We start from the raw sequence: 22,939 nt of genomic DNA, 5'->3' as shown, positions 1-22,939 counted from the left end.
CACATAATCGTGACATAGTAGGCAGAAAACCGTTGGTTGATGCCATAGATAACAACATAATCATGTCTATGCAATATCATGTGTTATATTTTGGTTCATACGTAGTTAATTCATGTCCGCTATTTACTAGACGCGGCTTCGTAGTTAATCGTGAGTGCAGTGATCTCGTTCTCAAGCCAACTACTTTGTTACCCACATGGACCATTGCCATTAAAACAAGGTCACTCGCTCAAGACCTATCCTAGATAAGTTCATCGTCGAGATGAATCGTGAGTGCAGTGATCGTTCATGGTTTTCAGGAATTGACCATAAGCGTATGGGTTGATTCCATGTGTTTATTATGGCCGAGCTAGATAACTCTAATCTAGGACAATTCATTAATAAAACAACATGTCGGGTAGATTACATTAAAATATTAAATTAAAAATAATAATAAATTTTATGCTAATTTCCTAAATTAGAATCTCTCATTGATGTTTGAATAATGTTTGAGCATCATAAAACTTGTCAGAAAAATATCCTTTAATTTAAAAAGAATATTGAAAGGCTGACAAGTTCATGTGTTTTTTTTTTTTTTTTTTTCCTTTTAATTTTATATATTGAAAACATAAATAATAAATATAGAATTTAGACCCTATAATTTTAAATATTTGAATTATAATTTATAATCCGTTAATATTTTATAGAGGCTGATTAGGAGGGTTTTATCAATGCATAAAATCTATTTATAAAATTTTATCGACCTTATCTTATTTGATCCCGAAGACAGACATGATAGTTTTAATAAGATTTCATTATCAAAAAAAAAAATTAATTATTATTTTATTTCCTTATTTCACGACCGTGACAAGAGGGGATAAATGTTATACCATGAGAGAAAAATCTAAATTAAAAAAATAAAAATAAAATTTTGACATTTAGAATGCTCAAAACTCGAGAGGATTAGTCTTGTGTGTAAGCATAACATTTCTGGTCGAGCTCGACAGACACATCTTTTTCCTTTTGTGAGGGTATTCTGAGTAGTGGGTACCTCGCCAAACCTCGACCCGCATACTCGGGTCTTGTATGAATAGGCACGAAGCGTGCTCTTAGATGTGTGTAGGGGTTGTGTTTTGTGTCACGAGAATGGATTCCTTGTCAAGTCAGTTTGATAAGGGAGAAAGAACCCGACTAGGGATAGACGTAAACTTGTAAGAAACAGAAGGTAGGGATGATCGTCTAGATCTATTATTGTGAAAGAAAAAAGTCACCCTGCCCCAGCAAGACGGGTTGATTTTGAAATCTCAATATTTTAAAACGTCAAATATAAAATCAATTAAACTTTATAAATCTACTCGGTTACGATATACAAATTTTATTTTATTAAATTATCGTAAAGAGATATGAGTTTTATTTATAGGGGGAAAAGGAAAATATTTTTAGGAGTAGGGGGTAAAGTGAAAAGTAAAAATAAATTGAAGGACTAAAAAGAAAAGTTTAATTAATTAAGTTAATAAAGGAACATATTCCAGCCAACTTGGTCCTTTTTCCCCAACTCGATGTAGATATGCTATAAAAATATTGTCACATCATACTTTATAATATATATATAAATATATAAATATATATATATTCCATTTATCAACTTGGTCCTTTTTCTTAGTACGTGGAATAATTTTTTTAATATCATTTTTAATATAAATAATTATAAGCCCGGATAAATGAGAAATATATAAATGAACTGAGACTACTATGAGTGAGTGATCTTGGCAATAGAATGGTTAAAAAATGCTTAAAAAAAATTAATGTCTTTATCTATACTGATAAGGTGTATTTTTTTTCGGTGGTTCAGTCATAAGAATTTAAAAGTTAAAATGTGAGATCCCGCATCAGTTGGAGATAGGAACGAAACATTCCTTATAAGGGTGTGAAAAACTCTCCCTGGTAGATGCGTTTTAAAACCGTGAGGCTGACGACGAGATGCAACGGGCTAAAGTGAACAATATCTATTAGGTAAAACGTGTTTAACTTGAGGAATTTTATGTTGGGTGACCTCCTAAAGAATACAAAGCACATTAAAATAACTCGTGTTGGGATATAGGTTCTTAGTGCGTCAAGTAGGTAACATAGTTATGTCGTAGGAGTTGCAAGCGTTTCACTTTCTTGCTTAGCCTTCAAATTTATACAGTTTGTCCCGACAAAGACTGTTTTTTAAAGATATTATCAAAACTATAGAAACGGTTTATGCTGTTTTATCAAACCCTACACGAGTCGAATTTGTAATTCAACCCAAACTCTAAATTCACGAGCTTAGCAAATGAACACGAACATGGTCAAACACGATCGATATGCACTGAACTCAATCAATTAAATATCGATACCTTTTCCGACAAATCGCAAGTCGGAATTATGATCCCGAGAGTTCTAATATCGGAAACCCTAGAATCGAAAATGCATTAATGTTGGAGGCATGTGAGTAGATAAAAGGGAAAGACAAAATTGGAATTTGAGTACACAAATCAGAAAATAGAGAGAAACCCTAACCACCCATCATGTTCCCACACATGGGAGCATCACCTTTTTCCCTTTCATTTATTGATTTGACTCCACTTTGCCCTTTTTCCTCTCGACCTTTCTTCTTTGCCATCATCATTCGACCTAATTTCGTTTAATTACTACTTTTTTTTTTAGAGTAAAGATATTCGTTTGAAATATTACTCGACTTAGCTCATCGAGAATAGCTAGGGTTTATGGAATATGTCTAATCCAAGAGACTGGGAAAGGAGGGAGAAGAGTGTAATAGTTAGGGTTTAATGTTCTAATTACTCAACTTGCAGCTTGAGAATGAGACTGTAATGGCTCGGGTGGAATATCTTTGATCCAAGAGACGGGGAAAAGAGGGAACAGAATGTAATAGCTAGGGTTAATGTTACAATTACTCAACTTAGAGTTTGAGAATGAGATTGTAATGACACGGGTGAAATATCTCTGTTTCAGGAGGCCGAGAAAGGAGAGAAAAGAGTGTAATAGCTAGGGTTTAATGATATAATTTCTCAACTTAGAGTTTGAGAATGCGACTGTAATGGCTCGGGTGCAATATCTTCAATCCAAGAGACCGGGAAAGGAGAAAAAAGGATGTAATGACTAGGGTTTAATCTTATAGTTGCTCAACGTAGAGTTTGAGAATACGACTGTAATGACTCGGGTGAAATATCTCCGATCTAAGAGACCGGTAAAAGAAGGAAAAGAGTGTAATAGTTAGGGTTTAATGTTATAGTTATTTAAGGTAAAGTTTGAGAATGTGACTGTAACGGCTCAGGTGGAATATCTCTAATCCAAGAGACTAGGAAAGGAGGGAGAAGAGTGTAATAGCTAGGGTTTAATGTTGTAATTACTCTAACTTGCAGCTTGAGAATGGGACTGTAATGGCTCGGGTGGAATATCTTCGATCCAAGAGATCGGGAAAGGAGGGGAAATAATGTAATAGCTAGGGTTAATGTTATAATTACTCAACTTAGAGTTTGAGAATGGGATTGTAACGACACGGGTGAAATATCTCTGATTCACGAGGCCAAAAAAGGAGAGAAAAGAGCGTAATAGCTAGGGTGTAATGATATAATTTCTCAACTTAAAGTTTAAGAATGCGACGGAATGGCTCGGGTGCAATATCTCCAATCCAAGAGATCGGGAAAGGAGGAAAAAGGGTGTAATGACTAGAGTTTAATGTTATAGTTACTCAACTTAGAGTTTGAGAATGCGACTTCAACGGCTCGGGTGAAATATCTCCGATCTAAGAGACCGATAAAGGAAGGAAAAGAGTGTAGTAACTGGGGTTTAATGTTATGATTACTCGACTTAGGGTTTGAGAATGAGACTGTAATGGCTCGAGTGAAATATCTCCAATCCAGAATATCGAAAAAGGAGGGAAAAAAGTGTAATAGCTAAGGTTTAATGGTATAGCTACTCAACTGAAAGGTCGAGAATGCGACTACATCAGCTCGGGTGAAATATAATCGGTCGAAGACGTCGGAAAAGGAAAGAAAAAGGGTATGATAGCTAGGGTTAGAGAGACAAAAGGTAAGAGTTTGGGATTGGTGACCCACAACCACAAAAACACAAAAGAAAAAGGGTATTGGGGAATGTGTGGGTTTGTTTGAACTTTGAGGATAAGTTTTAAGAGAGGTTTTTGTGAGAGGGACCAATGGTGGACAGAAGGAAATGGACTGGACAACACCATCAACCATGCCCATGTGACTATCTTCCTCTCGGGTCCCGACACCCCTCTCCCATTTCAAACCCGACCATCATCGTTCTCTCGTACTTTTTGTTAAATTATAAGTTTTTAGAACTTTGATTAACGTGTCTAATAGATCCTTAAACTTTAAATAGGACATGATCCTATGTCCTTTCCAACATGTTTTGTTCTCATTTACGTGCATCTTATGAAGATTCTCAAGAGGTCACCAAACATAGGATTGCTCCAAGTAAATTAGTATGGGAATCGGGATAGGGATTCCCCACGGGACGTCACGGAGATTTGGTTGAGCCCCACATACCAACACGTGCCTTTCCAACATGTTTTGTCCTCATTTACGTACATCTTATGCAAATTCTCAAGAGGTCAACATAGGATTGCTCTAAGTAAGTTAATGTGAGAATCGGGATAGGGATTCCCCACGGGACACAGAGATCTGGTTGAGCAGGGCATAGAATAGTTCTATTTTCAAAATTGTTAGAAATCGCAACTCTTCACAATCGTATGATATTGTCCACTCCGAGCATAAGCTCTCGTGACTTTGCTTTTAGTTTCTCCAAAAGGCCTCGTACCGATGGAAATGTGCATTCCTTACTTATAAACCCATGATTAAGGCCTCGTACCGATGGAGATGTGCATTCCTTACTTATAAACCCATGATCAACCTCTTAAGCCGATATGGGATTGATCTCCCAACAATCCTCAACAAAAATCTCTTCCTACTCTCTTCTCATTCCCTATTCAAGCATGAATTTTCTCTTTTGTTCGAGACTATCCTACCGGTCAAACAAACAATTATACACAATATTTTTGTTGCATGAGGAATCCTCAAGTCATGTTGTTTCAGGGATGGATTAGTAATCACTTCGATAGGTCATAACTAAAGCTCGGAGCATTTAGAATTTCAGAAACAAACAACCAAATCCTCAACAATTGGATCTATAAACCATTTTAAGTGTAATCATTAGAGGTTTACACGAACTAGAATCATCCCATATTGGGAGTGTGAATTTTAAGGGTCGACGGGAAGATGAACACAGACACTTCTTGTTGGGGAGGAGAACGAAACACCATTTATAAGAGTGTGGAAACTTTTTCCTAATGGATTTTAAGACTTAAAAAAAAAAAGTCCAAAAAAGATGCAAGAAAGAACATCATTGAGGGAAAATCTTAGAAGAAGCTTCTCTGTTAGGAGCAGCAGCAACCCCTTAGCCCCTCTGGTTGCCTCAATAAAGTTAAAATTTGCATACACATTCAAACAAACTTTGGATTTTCTCTTTCATTATCGCTCACGTGACACCTTTCCCTTGCTCTGTGAGGGAGAGAAGTGGCATCTTTGGCCACAAACAAAGCCAAAACGGCTGCCCCAAAGCTCCTTTTCTCTCTGCTCTGCTACCTCTCTCATAATGCATTTTCTGTTTGTGTAATTTGCAGACGCTCTGCTACCTTCCTCTGTCACTATCACCGTCCAAACCCCCTCTCCCTTCCCTCTCTGTTTCAAAACCCCAAAGAAGAAGAGAAGAAAATCAGCTGTTTCTTTGAAAACCCATCATTCATTTCTCTCAAATGCAACAGCACCTGATGCAGATGCAGCCCATGATGGCAGCTTATTATCCCAACAACGTCACTACTGATCATATTCAACAGGTTCTTCTTCTTTTTCTTCCTTTTTTTTCACTTTTTTCATCTGGGTTTTCCTTGTTCTTCATGATTTTTAATCTCTTTCATGTGGGTTTTCCTTGTTTTTCATGTTTGAGATGATTCATAACAGGTTCTTCTTCTTCTTCTTCCAATGTTTTGATTTCTTTCATGTGGGTTTTCCTTGTTTTTTATGTTAGAGATGATTCATAATATGTTCTTCTTCTTCTTCTTCCATTTTTTATGATCTCTTTCATGTGGGTTTTCCTTGTTCTTCATGTTAGATATGATTCATAACTTGTTTTTCATTCTTTTAATCTCTTTCATGTGGATTTTCCTTGTTTTTCATGTTAGAAATGATTCATAACAGGTTCTTCTTCTTCTTCTTCCATTTTTTTGATCTCTTTCATGTGGGTTTTACTTGTTTTTCATGTTAGAAATGATTCATAACATGTTCTTCTTCTTCTTCGTCCATTTTTTTGATCTCTTTCATGTGGGTTTTCCTTGTTCTTCATGTTAGAAATGATTCATAGCATGTTCTTCTTCTTCTTCTTCCATTTTTTTGATCTCTTTCATGTGGGTTTTCCTTGTTCTTCATGTTAGAAATGATTCATAACATGTTCTTCTTCATCTTCATCTTCCATTTTTTTTTTATCTTTTTCATCTGGGTTTTCCTTGTTCTTCATGTTAGAGATGATTCATAACTTATTTATTCATTCTTTTAATCTCTTTCATATGGGTTTTCCTTGTTCTTCATGTTAGAGATGATTCATCAGAATGTCTTGCTTCCTTTATCCTATTGGGTTTAATTGTTGCCTTTTTCACGTGCTCTTGTCTCTATTGACTGATTTTAATATCTAATACCAAAAGGTGAGACCAGTCCATCAATGGCTTTTCTCTTGTTTATTTCCATCTCTTTTCCTGATTAAGTATTTGTTTCCATATTGGTCAAAGCTTAATTACTTTTAATCTTTCAATTCCATGATTGACTTCTGAACCCTTTTGGCCTTAATCTTAATGGGAAAAGGAATCAGAACTGGTTGGATGGTGCATTTTTTTTTCCCTTTTCTTCTCTCTTTCTCTGTTCATCAAGTGGGGCAAAAAGTGGCTCATGAAACTGTTGAGAGCTTGAGCTTTTGAGGACTATAAGGTTAATTTAAGGTTTTGGATTTTATGTTCTTTCATGTTGGTCTAAACTTGTTGTAAATGAATGTACCATATAGAAGTTCTTAACTAAGATTTATGTTTTTGGTAAAAGGGTTTCTTTAGAAAGAAAATAATAGCTTTTCTTTGGACTATGAATGTGATATCAGCTTCATTAATTACTAGAAATCTTGATTCAAATTGTTTCGTGAGATCCCACATCGGTTGGGGAGGAGAACCAAACACCCTTTATAAGGGTATGAAAACCTCTCCCAAGCAAACACGTAGTAAAGTTCAAAAAGAAAAACCCAAAGAGGATAATACTTGCTAGTCGTGGGCTTGGGCCGTTACAAATGGTATCAGAGTTAGACACCGGGCGACGTGCCAGCGAGGAGGCTGTTCCCCGAAAGGGGTTAGACACGAGGCGGTGTGCCAGTAAGAACACTGGCCCCAAATGGGGGTGGATTAGGGTCCCAAATCGATTGGATGAAGGAACGAGTTCTAGCGAGGACACGGAAGTCCTGGATTGTGAGATGATTGTGAGAAACCTCTCCCTAGTAGACACGGAAGTCTTGGATTGTGAGATCCCACATCGGTTGGGGAGGAGGAGGTGCGGAAACCTCTCCCTAGTAGACGCGTTTTAAAATCCTTGAGGGAAGTCAAAAGGACTGCCGATAGCGGTGGGCTTGGACCGTTACATTATTCTTTTAGTTTATGAACTTCTTTGATGAGGTTTCTTAAGAAAATTATTCATGAATTTTGGCCGGAGTTCATATAATCTCACTGGAATTGGCCAAGATTCAAGTGATTTTTTGGTATTTTTTAACAGTTTTGTGATGAACTATAATGAGGATAATGTTAAAACAGTCTACATCAGTAGAGAAGTAAAAAGTGTTTATAATGGAAGACAGAAGAGCTTGAATAGTGATTGGTCAACCATGAAACAGTATTATAAGTTGCTGTCTGGTTCTGTTTGTGTTTCAGCTCATGTTTTTTAAGGTTTATGATGTCTTATTTGATCATCTATGTTGCAGTATCTGGATGAGAACAAGTCGCTGATATTGAAGATTGTTGAGAGCCAAAACTCGGGAAAATTGAATGAATGTGCAGAGTAAGTATATGGTTGAATCATTGTGATAAATGTGAATTTTCTTTTTCGGTTTGATCCATTCGGTTCCTAGGATGAAGAAACAGAGTAAGTATATCGGGCTTTCCCTTCTGGGCTTCCCCTCAAGGTTTTATAATGCGTCTGCTTGGAAGAGGTTTCCTCGAATGCTTCGTTTCGATGTGGGATTTCATAATCCACACTCCAGGGGCCCAATGTCCTCGTTGACATATCGCCCGGTGTCTGGCTTTGATATATTTGCAACCACTCAAGCCCACAACTAACAGATATTGTTCTCTCAATGTTTTAAAGAGCGTCTATAGGGAGAGGTTTCCACACTCTTATAAGAAATGCTTCGTTCCCCTCTCCAACCGATGTGAGATCTCACAATCCACCCCTTTGGAGGCTAGCGCCTCGCTTGCACACCACCTAGTGTCTGGCTATGCACGCCGTTCAGTACTGGCTATGATACCATTTGTTGCCCAAACCCACTGCTAGTAGATATGGTTCTCTTTGGACTTTCCCTCTAGTGCTTCCCCTCAAGATTTTAAAACACGTTTGCTAGGGAGAGGTTCCCACACGCTTATAAGAAATGCTTAGTTTCCCTTTACAACCGATGTGACATCTCACAATCCACTCCCTTTGGGGGCCCAGTATCCTTGATGGCACGCCGTCTAGTGTCTGGTTCTGATACCATTTGTAACAGCTCAAGCCCACCGCTAGCTGATATTGTCCTCGTTGAGCTTTCCCTTCTGGGCTTCTCCTCAATGTGTGTCTGCTAGGGAGAGGTTTTCACACCCTTGTAAGAAATGTTTTGTTCCCTTCTCCCCGGATGTGGGATCTCACACATGGGATATGACAGTCATATATTGAAAGGTCGATCGAGAGTCAAAACCAACCCTAATATTGCTTAAACAAAGTTTTGAGGCTGAAAACGAAGGTTTTGAAGAACAAAAGTATTTCTGATATCTTTTCCTGTGCAGGAATCAAGCAAGGCTACAGAGGAACCTCATGTACCTGGCTGCCATTGCTGATTCTCAACCTCAACCTTCTGCCATGCATGCCCAGGTATGAACATAGTTAGCCGTGTTTTGTTTGGCGGGTGATCATTTGGGGAGGTTTTGTCTAACTTTAAGTCGGTTACAAATTTAGCGGCTTGAATCTTGGACTTTAGAATGTAATATGTAATAGTATGTAATAGCCCATGCCCACCACTGGTAGATATTATCCGCTTTGGTGCGTTATGTATCTCCGTCAGCTTTACGGTTTTAGAACGTGTCTGGCTGATGGCTATATGTAACGGGCCAAAATGGACAATATCTGCTAATGGTGGGCTTAGGCTGTTCCAAATGGTGTCAGAGTCAGACATCGGACGATGTGCCAGTGATTACGTTGGCCCCCAATAAGGGTGGATTGTGAGATCCCACATCGGTTGAGGGGAACAAACGAAGCATTCTTTATGAATTTTTCCCTAGCAAACGCGTTTTAAAGCGTTGAAGGGAACCTCAAAAGGAAAAGTCCAAAGAGGATAATATCTGTTAGCTGTGGGTTTAAGCTGTTCCAAATGGTATTAGAGCCCGACACAAGGCGGTGTGTAATAAGGATGTTGGGCCCCCAATGAGGGTGGATTGTGAGATCCCACATCGGTGGGAGAGAGAAACAAACGAAGCATTCTTAATGAATTTTTCCCTAGCAAAAGCGTTTTAAAGCCTTGAAAGGAACCTCAGAAAGAAAAGCCCAAAGAGGACAATATCTGCAAGCGGTGGGTTTGAGCTGTTCCAAATGGTATTAGAGCCAGACACAGGGTGGTGTGTCAGTGAGGACGTTGGGCCCCTAAGGAGGGTGGATTTGCGAGATCCTACATTGATTCGAGAGGGGAACGAAACATTCCTTCTAAGGGTGTGGAAACCTCTCTCTAACATACGCGTTTTAAAACCGTGAGACTGGCGATAATACGGAATGGGCCAAAGCGGGCTTCGGTTGTTACGTATATCCGAACCATGTCAAAGTAAATTGAATTGAAATGAATCCAATATGTTTTGGTTTTGCCATGTTCTCTCCAGTACTCTTCTAGTGGCCTAATCCAACCAGGAGGACATTACATTCAACACCAACAAGCTCAGCAAATGACACCACAATCACTGATGGCTGCTCGGTCCTCCATGTTGTACACCCAACAGCCATTTTCTAGCCTGCAGCAGCAAGCTTTACACAGCCAACTCGGGATGAGCTCCGGAGGCGGCATAGGATTCAACATGCTGCAAAACGATGCCGCCAATGCCGGAGGCAACGGAGGAGCCCTTGGAGGAGGAGGAGGATTCCCAGATTTCAGCCACAATGCTGCAGCTGATAGCTTGCACCGCAGCCTAGCTGGTGGGAGCAAGCAAGATATGGGAGGAAGCGGGTCGGGCGAGGGACGTGGAGGGAGCTCCGGGAGCCATGGCGGCGATGGAGGTGAGACGCTCTACTTGAAATCAGCTGATGATGAGAACTGAAAGTATGAGAATAAAGTCAATAGAAATTATGAGTAAACAATGGGGTGAGGATTCAAACCTCATAAAACTTTGATCTTTGGTGTTCTTTTTCCAAGTTAAGGTATTTGTTTGTAGTGTATTACGTAAATTTTCTTCTCTTTCTTTTGTGCTTATGAGAAGTGAACGAACGAACGAACTGATATCATATTCGAATGAGAGTGATTCTGATCTCGTCGGGTATTCCTTCAATGTTTTTAAAACGCGCCTGCTAGAGAGGTTCTCACACCTTTATAAAGAATGCTCTTTCTCTTCCACAATCCATCCTCTTTGGAGCCCAGCGTCCTTATTGGCACACCGTCTCGTGTCCACCCCCTTTGGGGTTCAACTTTCTTGCTGGAACATCGCCTGGTATCTCGCTTTGATACATTTTGTAACAACCTAATCCTACCGCTAGCCGATATTGTTATACATTTTGTAACAACCTAATCCTACCGCTAGCCGATATTGTTCTCTCGTGGCTTTTCCTTTTAGGCTTTCCCTCAAGGTTTTTAAAACATGTCTGCTAAGAAGAGATTTCCGCACTCTTAAGTGGCATGTTCGTTCTCCTCCCCAATCGATGTGGGATCTCACAAATTATTCTAATTCTAATTAGTAAGAGACGAACGAAACTTACCATTTTTTTTCTTCTGATTCGAGGGGATCTTGTTGAGTTCTTAAGCTTTCATTTTTACAACTCAGTTCATTCGAATATTACAAAGATGAACCTAAGAAAGAATTGATAATTATTATCTCTATCAATAAAATCTTTTTCTTCGGGTAGCTTAATCATTTAGTCCCATAACTTGAAAATTTTTTCTAAAAAACATGTAAGCGAGACAATGCTAAAAATAACTCAGTGCCTGTGTATGGAGATAATTTTACACGAAATAGTTAAACACACACCCTCGACCGCGCCCCCTATACACTCCCGCGTGTGCTCATCCCCGCACACGCCCTCGCACGCCCACCACACACCTCCTATGCGCGCTCCCCCCGCACGCCTACCAATAAATAAGTAATATGGTCATGTTGCAAGAAATGCATTGAAATACTGAAGTCACACAAACTATGTATATTAAACTCGTTGCAACAATCCTCTTGAAAGATAAAAATTCACGGAAAAAAAAATTCATTTTTTTTTCTTTTGATAATTCCTTGGGATTTAAGGAACAAACAATGGTCAAAATTTGGCTAATCCAATTACATCATGAGCCTCAAGCTATGGAACAAAAAAACAAATAATTAACAAAATAAAATAAGAACAATAAGAACTTTGTATGAAGAAGAACTATACATAAGCTTCAAATTCCATTCCCCCATGAGATTCAAGGCCTCAATGAAGGATCCTGCTTCTGGGTTCCGTTAACCATGGCACCCGCCGCAAACCCATCAAAGTTCATGCCGGGAAAGGCGGAGGAACCGCCGCCGCCGCCGCCGGCTTCGTCTTCCACCTCGCTCAACGTGCAGCGTCCACGGCCAAGCCCGGGAATAAACGAACAGGGATTCCTACCGGAAGGAGGCACCGGACCTCGTAGCATCCTGTCGGACACTGGTCGCCACCGCTCTCCGGTCAAGACCCTGGCCGCCGATACGTGGAAAATACAGAGAAGAATGAAAACAAACGCCGCCGCTGCCGCTGCCGGCGTCTTCATAACAGAAAAAGGCATAGAATTGAAATGGGTTTAGGGAATGAATTTGGAGTGAGAGGAACAAAATATTTATAAGGAAAAAGGAAATTAAAAATGAAATGGGTTTTGGTCGGAGTTGACTGATACAATCCGCGGGTAGTTGGGTTTGAAAGTTGAATAACGAAAACGATGAAAAATTCAACGGCACTAAAAAATATGATATGTGAATTTTAATTTGGATTTTTATGAGATAATACATAGTCAATTAAATTATTGTTTTAATGGGTCAACTTTCTTGGTGTGCACGGGTTCGGTTGAAAAGTATCGAGTTGTTGAGCTTGTGACTCGAATTACCCGAACAGGGTGTTGAGATATGAAGCTTGATGCTTATTAACCGATAGAAATATGTTTGGTAGATATTTCGTAAAGATCTGATAGATTATATCTAAAGTAGGTTAAATGTGTTATACTAAACTGAAATTATATATATTTGAAGTCATCAATAAAACCTCTAGCCAATATTCCTCATTGAATTTTCTCTATCGTTTTTTGTGTTCATCTTGATAGAGTGAGTGCGTTGTTGAGCGATCCTAACAACTGGTATTAGAGCGAGGTAAGAGATTCACCTCGATCTATGAAGATGAATTTTTCAAAGATTGGAATTGAAAAGTTTGATGGATTCGATTTCAGTTTCTGGAAGATGCAGATTGAAGATTGTCTGTACTAGAGAGATCTTCACGAACCCCTGTTGGGAGTGAAGCCGGATACTATGACCATGGAGCAGTGGAAGCTCAAGGATCGTCAGGCCTTAGGGTTGATCCTATTGGCGCTGTCCAAAAATGTGGCATTTAACATCATCAAGGAGAAGATAACGTCAGATTTGTTGAAGGCGCTATCGAATATGTACGAAAAACCGTCGGCTATGAATAAGGTGTATTTGATGCGGAGGTTGTTCAATCCACAAATGTCTGAAGGTGGATTTGTTCAATACGACTGTAAGTCAATTGAGTTCGGTAGAAATTAATTTTGAGAATGAAATTAAAACATTGATTTTGATGTCATCTTTACCCGAATCGTGAGATATTGTTGTTGCCGCAATCAGCAGTTCACGAGGATCTGATAAACTGAAGTTCGATGAAATTTGAGATGTAGTTCTCAGCGAAAGTATTCGCAAACGAGAAATCGGAGATTCATCAGGCAATGTTCTCAGTGTTGATCGAAGGGGAAGAAGTAAATCAAAGGGCCCAAACAATGGGCGATCAAAATCAAAGAACCGAGGAAAATCTCCAAATAAATCAAACGTAAAGTGTTAGAGTTGTGGAGAAAAAGGTGGCAAATTGTACAAAGAGGAAGCAAAATCACAAATCAGAGGATAGTGATGATTCTATACATTCAGCAGAAGACATTGGGGATGCTCTAATCCTCAGTGTGGACAGTCCGATTGAATCCTAGATTTTGGATTTAGATGCATCTTTTCATTCATCTCCAAACAAAGAGTTGTTTCGAAATTTCAAGTCTGGAAGTTTTGTGAATGTGTATTTTGCTGACAACAAAGATTTGGAGATTGAAGGAAAATGGGACGTATGCATAAAAACTTCAGCAGGATATCAGTGGACATTAAAGGATGTCAGATACATTCCTTATCTCAAGAAGAACTTGATCTCTATTGGTCAGTTGGATAGCACAGGTTATGCAACAGAGTTTAGAGTTCGTGGAAGATTGTGAAGGGTGCTATGGTGGAAGCACGTGACACAAAATCTGGAACCTTATACACTACTGCAGGGTGTATGAACATGGCTGTCGTTGCTGAGAGTGCTTCCAATTCAAGTCTATAGCACAATAGACTTGGACATATGAGCGTTAAAGGAATGAAGATGTTGGTTGCGAAGAAGTTTTGAAAGGTCTGAAATCTATTGATATGAGTCCTTGTGAGAATTGCGTTATGAGCAAACATAAACGAGTTAGCTTCACAAAGACTGTTAGAGAATTGAAGAAAGGTTTTGGTACAATGAAGCAAGTGGGAGTTGAGTTTGAGTTGCTGAAAGATTCACCTAGTGATGTTGTAGTGGATACTCAAGAAACTCCTGACACTGTTGCCGAGGAACCAGAAGCGGAGCAAGTGACACCTAAGCAGGTGTTGAAAATATCATCCAGAGCTATCAGAGTACCAGATAGGTATGTACCTTCTTTACACTATCAGTTGGTGACTGATGAAGGGGAACGAGAGCCCCTTGATGAGACCCTAAAGTAGGAGGATACAACCAAGTGGGAGCAAGCCGTGGATGATGAGATGTCTAGACTTCAGAAATGCGTTGCTCTTTCATTTCTTGAGGCTGAGTACGTGGCAATAGCTGAAGCTGAAAAGAAGATGATATGGATGACATACTATCTAGAAGAATTAGGCAAGAAGCAGTGTGAGAAGATTCTTCAGGTAGATAGTTAGAGTGTCATACAATTGGTGAGAAACCCGATTTATCATTCAAAGACAAAATACAGAAGGCGATATCATTTCACTTGGAGGTTAGTGGAAGATGGTGGTGTGTTTGGAGGAGAGAGAGGGTGCAAAGAATCCAGCAACATGTTGTGTTGATGTTGGAACATTGAGATTGTACAGAGCCTCAAATGGTATGGTGCAAATCGAGAATGAAATTTTTGGTTGATTGGATCAGTCTCGGGAGATTGTTGGGATGGAGCCTGATGCCTATTTACAGTAAAGATCTAGTACACGTATTTTCTTCATTCTTTGTATTCTCTATCGTTGTACACACATGAAGTCATCAATAAAACCTTTTGCTAATATTCCTCCTTGAATTTTCCTCTCATGTTCTTTGTGTTCATCTTGATCGAGTATGTGCGTTGTTAAGCGATCCTAACACAGGGTTCACAACTCAACTCAACCCTCTTTTTTCGAGATGGGTTGGATTGGATTGTCGAGTTATTCATCTTTTAATTATTGCAAAACAATCTACTTTGACTCGAATTACCCGAACAGGGTTCACAACTCAACTCAACTCTTTATTTTCGGATTGGGTTGGATTGGATTTTCGAGTTATTCATTTTCTAATTATTGAGTTACAATACGTGACACATTATTAACTAAAATCTCATAAAGTTTAATATTGAACATTTATAAGATAATACATTACTAATATTTGTTAGAAACGAGATTTTAAAAATAGGATTGGGTTGGTCAGGTCCGACCAAGAAAGTTTTAACTCGTGAGCCAAACTGAATTTTTTTAATATTCTAAAAATTCAACACTATCCAAACTATAAATTTTTACGATTTATATTAGATAGTTTATGTTGCAATCAACAAAATGTACTATGATAAGCATTGCAATCAACCTATTATACTTTTTTTTTTTTTTCAAATTTTTCGATAATAAGTTTGTTCTTCCCCACGAACATATGTGAAGCATAATTAAACGGTTAGTTAATAACGACCCATTGAAACTGATTCATCAAATAAAAAATTTACCAATGTGAACGCAACAATTAACGAGATATTAAAAAATTGATTGAATAAAAAGTTCAAGAGTATTTTTGAAATAAAATACTAACAGTTTCTATCTAAAACTAATCGTAAATATACGGATATTTATATTAATTTCGCGTGTGCATATATATATATATGCACACCTACGTATATACATATACATACACATTAAATATACATATACATACACATTAAAGTTGAACAACATATATATAAATAAAATATAGATATGAAAAGGGTGATGATCAAAGGTTGAAAAGCTAGTGGGTTGTTAGGTTTGATTAGCAACTTTTTATTGTACCTTTTTGAACCGCCTAGCTTCTTCGTCTAAATAATACAACATATTCAACAACTATGTATATCAAAATCAAAGCAACTTTAAAGTGAAAATACGAGATTCCCTTTGAACGTGGTTCTTTCGAGTAAATTCATACTCATTTATAAAGTAGAATTGTTCTAAGTTAAACACGATTAATTATGTATTTCTTCATTTAGATGTCTGTAACGAGTAGTTCATAGTTCATGTGTAATAATATACTGAAACGATAACGGTTTGTTTGATTCCCACCAATGAATACAGTTAGCATGAAATAAGGAATTATCTGAAACGTAATTTGTAAATGGATCTCAATACCATTAGTTGGTTTTATTACAAGTTTTCAATCTTAAAATTATTCAAATCATCTAATGGTTATTAGGGACGATCCCAATACTGTAGCCAAAACCATGAATAGAGAGAAACGAAAGCTTTTTTGAATCTATACGTGAGATCCCACATTAGTCGGAGAAGAGAATGAAATATTCTTTATAAGGGTGTGAAAACCTCTCCCTAGCAAACACGTTTTAAAAACCTTGAGAGAAAGTCTGAAAGGAAAGATGACAATATCTACTAGCTGTGGGCTTGAGCTGTTACAAATGGTATCAGAGTCAGACACCAGGTGATGTGCCATCAAGGAGGCTGAGCCCCGAGGGGGTGAGCCAGCGAAGACACTGGGCCCTTTAAGGGGGCGGATTGTGAGATCTAACATCGGTTCGGAGGAGAACGAAGCATTCTTTACAAGTGTGGAAACCTCTCCCTAGCAAAAACGTTTTAGAAACATTGATGGGAAGCCCGAAAGGGAAAGCTCAAGAGTGGGCTTGGGCCATTACAAATGGTATCAGAAAACAGATGATTTGTCAACAAGGAAGCTGAGTCCTAAAGGGGGTGGTCACGAGGGGGTGTGTCAGCGAGGATGTTGGGCCCCTAAGGGGGGCGGATTATGAAATCTCACATCAGTTGGAGAGGAGAACGAAGCTTTCTTTATAAGAGTTTGGAAACCTCTCCCTAGCAGACGCGTTTTAAAAACCTTAAAGAGAGACCCGAAAGAAAAAACCCAAAGAGAATACTATCTGCTAGCAGTGAGTTTAGACTGTTACACTATATCTAATGGTTAATAAGGACAACCCCGACATTGCAACCAAAACCACGAACAAAGAGAAATGAAAAGTCTTTTCGAATCTATATCTAATGGTTCGTAAGAACAATCCCGAGATTGCAGCCAAAACCGCTTTTCATTAATGATATATATAGATCATCATCCAATACAATGATGAAAATAATTGTTACAATATTCACACAAGACCATCTCCTTTTTTACATTAAATTCACTCAATCCACTCCATAAATGGAAGAACAAACTAATAATAAATAAGTCTTGATTCAAATTATTAGTAGGGAGGTAAGAGTTCAAATGTCCTAAAAGTGACAGTTTCTACACCAAAAGAGTTAAAAATCCTTTGTAAATTCTTCATACCTTCGGAGAAAACAAGCTCCAAGCTCCAAGCTACTGTACAGTTGCCCGAAATCTTTGATCGGTTCATGTCGCCTTTCTCCCCTGTACATAACTGGTAGAAAACCGAGTTCGTGAATACAAAAATGGTATAGCAGAAACAAAGAACGAGCTTTGTAAGCAGATTTCGAGTAAAAAAACTCACAGTTTTGAATGGTTTCTTTGAAGCGTATCTATCACCAGGACGTCCTTTCAACTTCTTATCCCGACTTTTCGTAGTTCTCGTAAATGGGAAGCGATCTCTTGAACAAAACGAAGCCCGTCTTCTCCTTTTCGGAGTGAATTGATTGTATGCTCAAGGAAATTCTTGTCAGCTTCAAGCATTTCCATTCTTTTGTTAAGATTAGCCATCTCACTTCTTAGAGAGGTGAAATCCGTCATTCCCGTGGCCAACACGGAGTTCCTATCGACACAATCAAGTTCACCGCTTTCTTTATCGAACGTAGGACGAGCAAGCGAGGGAAGATGATCGTCCACATGTTTTGGCTCATTGCTGAAAAGATCTATCTTGACCCCATTGTTTGAAAACAAATGAAGCATGTTCTCCAGCTTCTCAAGACATTGCATGATGCCAAGCTTTTCGTCCTCGAACTCCAACAAAAACTTGTTGTACGTGCTGCCTTCGTTTCCAACTTTCTCGTGGATATCGGGTTTACCTGCAACGGAATTGTCGTAACCGGTTGTTCCGATCTGGTTCGACTCTAAATGAACGACCCCGATATCTCTTTCCTTCACATCAGACGTCTCCACTAGATTATCTATTGTATATGCGTTCGGGAAATTCATCCGATAAAACTCGAGTTCGGCTTCGAAATCTTGCATCTTTTTGTCCTTCTCTGTAATGAGATCATTTGCTTTCTGCAGCGCATCATCATCATATTCACTTTGTTCTTCCATCATCCTTATACACTGCAATGCTTCCATGTGAAGACTTGCCTTCTCCTCTTGCAGCCTTGTAATCATGGCCATTGCTTGATTTGCAGCAATAGCAGATGCACTTCTTTCTTCCTCCAATTCCTTGTATAACGAATTCATAAGCTTCTTATCGTACTCGATCTTTCGTTTCAACTGTTCGACCATGTTTTCGCCTTCGATTTCACTGATCTCACTGACATTGAATGCATCTAGAGATTCTAAACTGAACTCGTTTCTTTCAAGCGAAAACCTTCTCTGTAGTATCTGAATCCCAGCGGCGCACGAGACATCTGAGCTCCTCGGCTCATCACCATATACAGACATCCTCGGACTCATATCCCGTGATTGGTCATTCATTCGGTTAAACGAGAGTTGTGTCAAGAGAAGCTTCAGATCTTCAGTCTCTTTTGAAGATTCCTTCCCGATCCATTGTTGCGAAAGCCTGCCCGACATTTGTCTTAATCCTCGAGCGCCTAAAGCTAGCTTATAAGCATCACCGAGCTCCAATACATTTGGTGCCATCTGAACAGCCTCACTCGAAACGGATTGCGCTTCTGAAGGTGCTTCAGATGTCACTTTTGTCGCCAAAATACCTGTCTTCTCGGTTTCCTTGCATTTCGTCTCGTATTCGCCTCTAGTAACATCTACAATGTTTATAAGAACATACATCAGTGATAATCACAAAGAGTTTCATCTGGTTGCATTGACAAGACCGAGAGGTCGCAGCCTATTCTCGTATTCCTACTGCATAATATACGTTGTATAGCATTTACCCTTAGGAAACGGAAGACGACGACGACAACAACAACAACAAAGCTCGAGTTTTTTTCTTATCATTTTGTGTGGTGTCCTAGAACTAGAAATGAGTGGAGAAAATAACTCACAGCTTTCTTCTAAAGCTTTAACAGAGGTTGCTATTGTGTTTGAAGAAGGAACCACGTTATCAAGGGCAAGGAGATCAGTTGATGAAGAGAAAACCGCATTATTTTCGACGTGCTTTGGAGTCAATTCATCCAAACCATGCCCGATCAAGACATCGCATTCTACAGGAGGTGGTGTATCGGTTAACAAGACCAATGGTTCAGGCGTCAAAGCTGGCTCGACTAGCTTTGTCGTGGTTAAATCACTGGCCACCGAAATGAAGTTAGCCTCCATACGAACACCGATATCGTCCTTAGAAGTGCATCCATTTCCATCAGATACTGTGTCTGAAGTGATCTTTAACTCTCTGCATTGAACATGAGGTAATGGATTTCGAGAAACAGAACTCGACAGGAGAACATTGAGATCCTCCGTCTCCAATCCGCTCGATCTGGTCTGAATTAACGTTTGAACGAACCCTCTTGGAACATACGGCACCTTACAACACGAACAAAGTCTTTGGCTGGCAGGATGAGGATCCTCCCTCAGTTTACCAACCAATAATCTATAAGTCTCAGAATTTGACTTATGGATTGTTGCAAATGAACAGAGGCAGCTATTACACATTTCATGAACATTAACAAGTTTGTTGTGAGCATGACAAAGTACCAAAGATGAAATCTCCAGCTTATGTTTGCCACAAATCAATTTCCAAAGGTACCCCTTCTTCTCCGAGCCAAAAACATGATCGAGTCTCGAACATAGCAGGCACGGGGTGCACAATTTCCAAAGGCGAGCAAATTTTGTGATGAAGAACGAGAATATAGAATCCACAAACAGCATAAATATCAGTAGCCATTCAGAAACAGCATACAACAAAGAAGTAACAGGACTTTTTCGAGCACACGCTTTAGGAGATGACGTTCCCATTATACAGCCAACGTCCCAACAAAACTAAGTTCACGGGATGAATTAACCGTCTCGTGTGCATAAACTTCACCCCTCCAAAGCAGTCGAAAAGGTAACTCAACAAATCATCAACTGTGGAGAGACAGAAGTTACAACACTTATTAATACAAAGTGTAGAAAAGGAAACAGCACGTTTATGAAGAAAACGACCCGTCTCCTCGGATTCAGACCGCCCAAACAACAACCAGGCTTAGGAAGATCAAAAAGATTCAAACACAAACAGGTTGACTTTGATGATAGAACAGAATTCTTGAACAAACCATGAGAAGAACAAATTGAATCAGAGGCAGATCATGTAAGTTCAAAAGAATTGAAGAACACTAAATATGTAATCAGGAAGAGATCTATCAATGGAGTCAACCCAATCCATAAATTCAAAAGCCTACACAATGAATATAATAGCTTAAGCCCACCGCTAGCAGATATTGTCCTCTTTTGGCTTTTTCTTCCAGATTTCCGTTCAAGGTTTTAAAAAGCGTCTACTCAGTTTCCACACCTTTGTAAGAAATGCTTTGTTCCTCTCTCCAACTAACATGGGATCTCACAACCCACCCCCCTGGGAACCCAACGTCATCGCTGGCACACCGTTCAGTGTCTGGCTCTGATACCATTTGTAACAACCAGACCCACCACTAACACATATTGTCCTCTTTAGGCTTTTCCTTTCGAGATTTCCCTCAATGTTTTAAAACGAACTCGTATACTAGGGAGAGGTTTTCACACCTTTATAAAGAATGCTTTGTTCCTCTCTCCAACCAACGTGGGATCTCACAACCCACCCCCCTTGGGAGCCCAGCGTCATCGCTGGCACACTGTTCGGTGTCTGGCTCTAATACCATTTGTAACAACCCATGTCCACCCCTAACAGATATTGTCCTCTTTGTACTTTCCCTTCCGAGCTTCCCCCCAAGATTTTAAAACGAACGCGTGTATCAGGGAGATGTTTCTACACCTTTATAAGGAATGCTTTGTTCTTCTCTCTAACCAACGTGAGATCTCACAATCCACCTCCCTTGGGAGCCCAACGTCCTCGCTAGCACACCGTTTAGTTTCTAGCTCTAATACCAATTGTAACAACCCAAGCCCATCGCTAACAGATATTGTCCTATTTGGGTTTTCTCTCACGAGCTCAAGGTCTTAAAACGAACGTGTGTGTGTGTACCAGGGAGAGGTTTTCACACTTTTATAAGGAATACTTCATTACTCTCTCCAACCAACGTGGGATCTCACGATCAAGGTATCATAAAAGCATGAAATCTATTGTCGAACATTAATCAATAGCTACAAATACAGAAATCCAAGCTCTTCTAAAGTCTCGTTACAGATCATAACGCATCCAGATCATCATAAAACAAATGATCAAAGGAAAACCCAGCAGATCAAGAGAGAAAAGACGGGAAAAATCATGAAAAAGACAAGCATAGCACAAACCCAACAAAGAACAACACAAGAACAGAACAAAAAGCACAACGATCAGAACCCAAATTCCAAACCAAGAACAGGAACAAAACAAAACAAAAATGAGATTGAGAGAAGGAAAAGTACCCGTGGGCAGGAAATCCCGTTGATCGCAAAAGAAGCCAGCAATGAATCGAAGGAAAAAGAGATGCAAAGTGAGAACAAAAACCCAGAAAGAGATTAAATGTAGAATGATCAAAGAAAAGGCCCACCAAAAAGGTTGAACAATCCAACCAATTGGGGACTCAAAAATTCACATTGTGTTTTAGGGTATTAAAGAAAATGGAAGAGAAGGAAGGGAAAGAGGTTGGAAATGGACGTGCACGCCGACCAGGAAAAAAGGTCGGCTGCAGATTAAAGGGGGAAAAATTGACCGAACCTTATTCCCTCCTGGAAATGAAATCGAAAACCAAAATTAATTTCTTCGTTTTCGGCCTCTCCCAACAACACCACGGAGATTCAGCCCAAATTTACACGTCTTTATTTTACGCTTTTCTATTTTTCGGTTTTCTCTTAGTTATATATATATATATAACGGCCCAAATCCACGGTAGATATTGTCATGTTCCTACTTTTTCAAAGCTAGGAGATATTCTCCGTTTTCCCTCCTGGGCTCCCCAGCTTTAAAACGCATACCCTTATAAAGGGTTGTCTTCTTTAGGCTTTTCCTTTCCGGCTTTAATGTTACAAGCATTTGTACGATAATGTAATAGAATAACTTAAAACAACACGAGCATAGTTTACCTGACATGAATGGTGTATTTTCAACAAAAATACAAAAAAAAAAAAAAAAAAAGATTAAATTTCTCGACCAGCATAAAACTAAGAATAAACACATATTTTTCTCGTAAATTAGAAATTATAAAATTATTGAAAGTGAAAGTGAGCTTGGTTCAACAATGATAGACGTGTACTAAACTGGGAGGAGATTCCCCATTTAGATGAAGAATAGGGGGAGTGTGGGGCTGTGGTGTCCCTCTTAATAAATATTATATTGATAAATGAAAATTTTAAAATAAGTCTATATTTTTAAAAAACGAATAATAAGCGGAAAAAAAAATTATTTATGGGAACTCGATCCCCACAAATTTCTCGTGGGTAATCTTCACTTCATTCCTAAAAATAAATGGATAAATGGGGCACGTGAA

The 22,939-nt window shown here is 39.0% G+C and overlaps 2 protein-coding genes across 4 annotated transcripts; one reads left to right on the top strand and one right to left on the bottom strand.

Moving 5' to 3' along the window:
* Positions 1 to 5,561: 5,561 nt before the first annotated feature.
* Positions 5,562 to 10,843, top strand: LOC111798938 (GRF-interacting factor 1). Of its 3 annotated transcripts, none has more exons than XM_023682293.2 (4): positions 5,562 to 5,881; positions 8,050 to 8,126; positions 9,104 to 9,188; positions 10,184 to 10,843. In XM_023682293.2, exons 1-4 carry the CDS (start codon positions 5,801 to 5,803, stop codon positions 10,613 to 10,615), a joined length of 675 nt encoding a protein of 224 aa, XP_023538061.2. In that variant the 5' UTR covers positions 5,562 to 5,800; the 3' UTR covers positions 10,616 to 10,843. The 3 variants fall into 3 exon arrangements, with proteins under 3 accessions (XP_023538061.2, XP_086981235.1, XP_086981234.1); XM_087125109.1 differs by lacking the exon at positions 5,562 to 5,881 and adding an exon at positions 5,955 to 6,005; XM_087125108.1 differs by lacking the exon at positions 5,562 to 5,881 and adding an exon at positions 6,434 to 7,022.
* Positions 10,844 to 17,291: 6,448 nt separating this feature from the next.
* Positions 17,292 to 22,254, bottom strand: LOC111798670 (myosin-binding protein 1). Its single transcript, XM_023681962.2, has 4 exons — positions 21,879 to 22,254; positions 19,388 to 20,405; positions 17,734 to 19,147; positions 17,292 to 17,643 (listed from the first exon to the last, which is right to left on the bottom strand). The coding sequence occupies exons 2-3, from the start codon at positions 20,292 to 20,294 to the stop codon at positions 17,781 to 17,783; spliced, it is 2,274 nt and encodes a 757-aa protein (XP_023537730.2). The 5' UTR covers positions 20,295 to 20,405; positions 21,879 to 22,254; the 3' UTR covers positions 17,292 to 17,643; positions 17,734 to 17,780.
* Between the last annotated feature and the right edge of the window lie 685 nt (positions 22,255 to 22,939).

Source organism: Cucurbita pepo, chromosome 7, assembly GCF_057944985.1.
Source record: "Cucurbita pepo subsp. pepo isolate OVF chromosome 7, ASM5794498v1, whole genome shotgun sequence".
Taxonomy (NCBI): Eukaryota; Viridiplantae; Streptophyta; class Magnoliopsida; order Cucurbitales; family Cucurbitaceae; genus Cucurbita; species Cucurbita pepo.
Note: the sequence above shows the minus strand (reverse complement) of the source record. Positions and strands in the feature narration are given on the sequence as shown.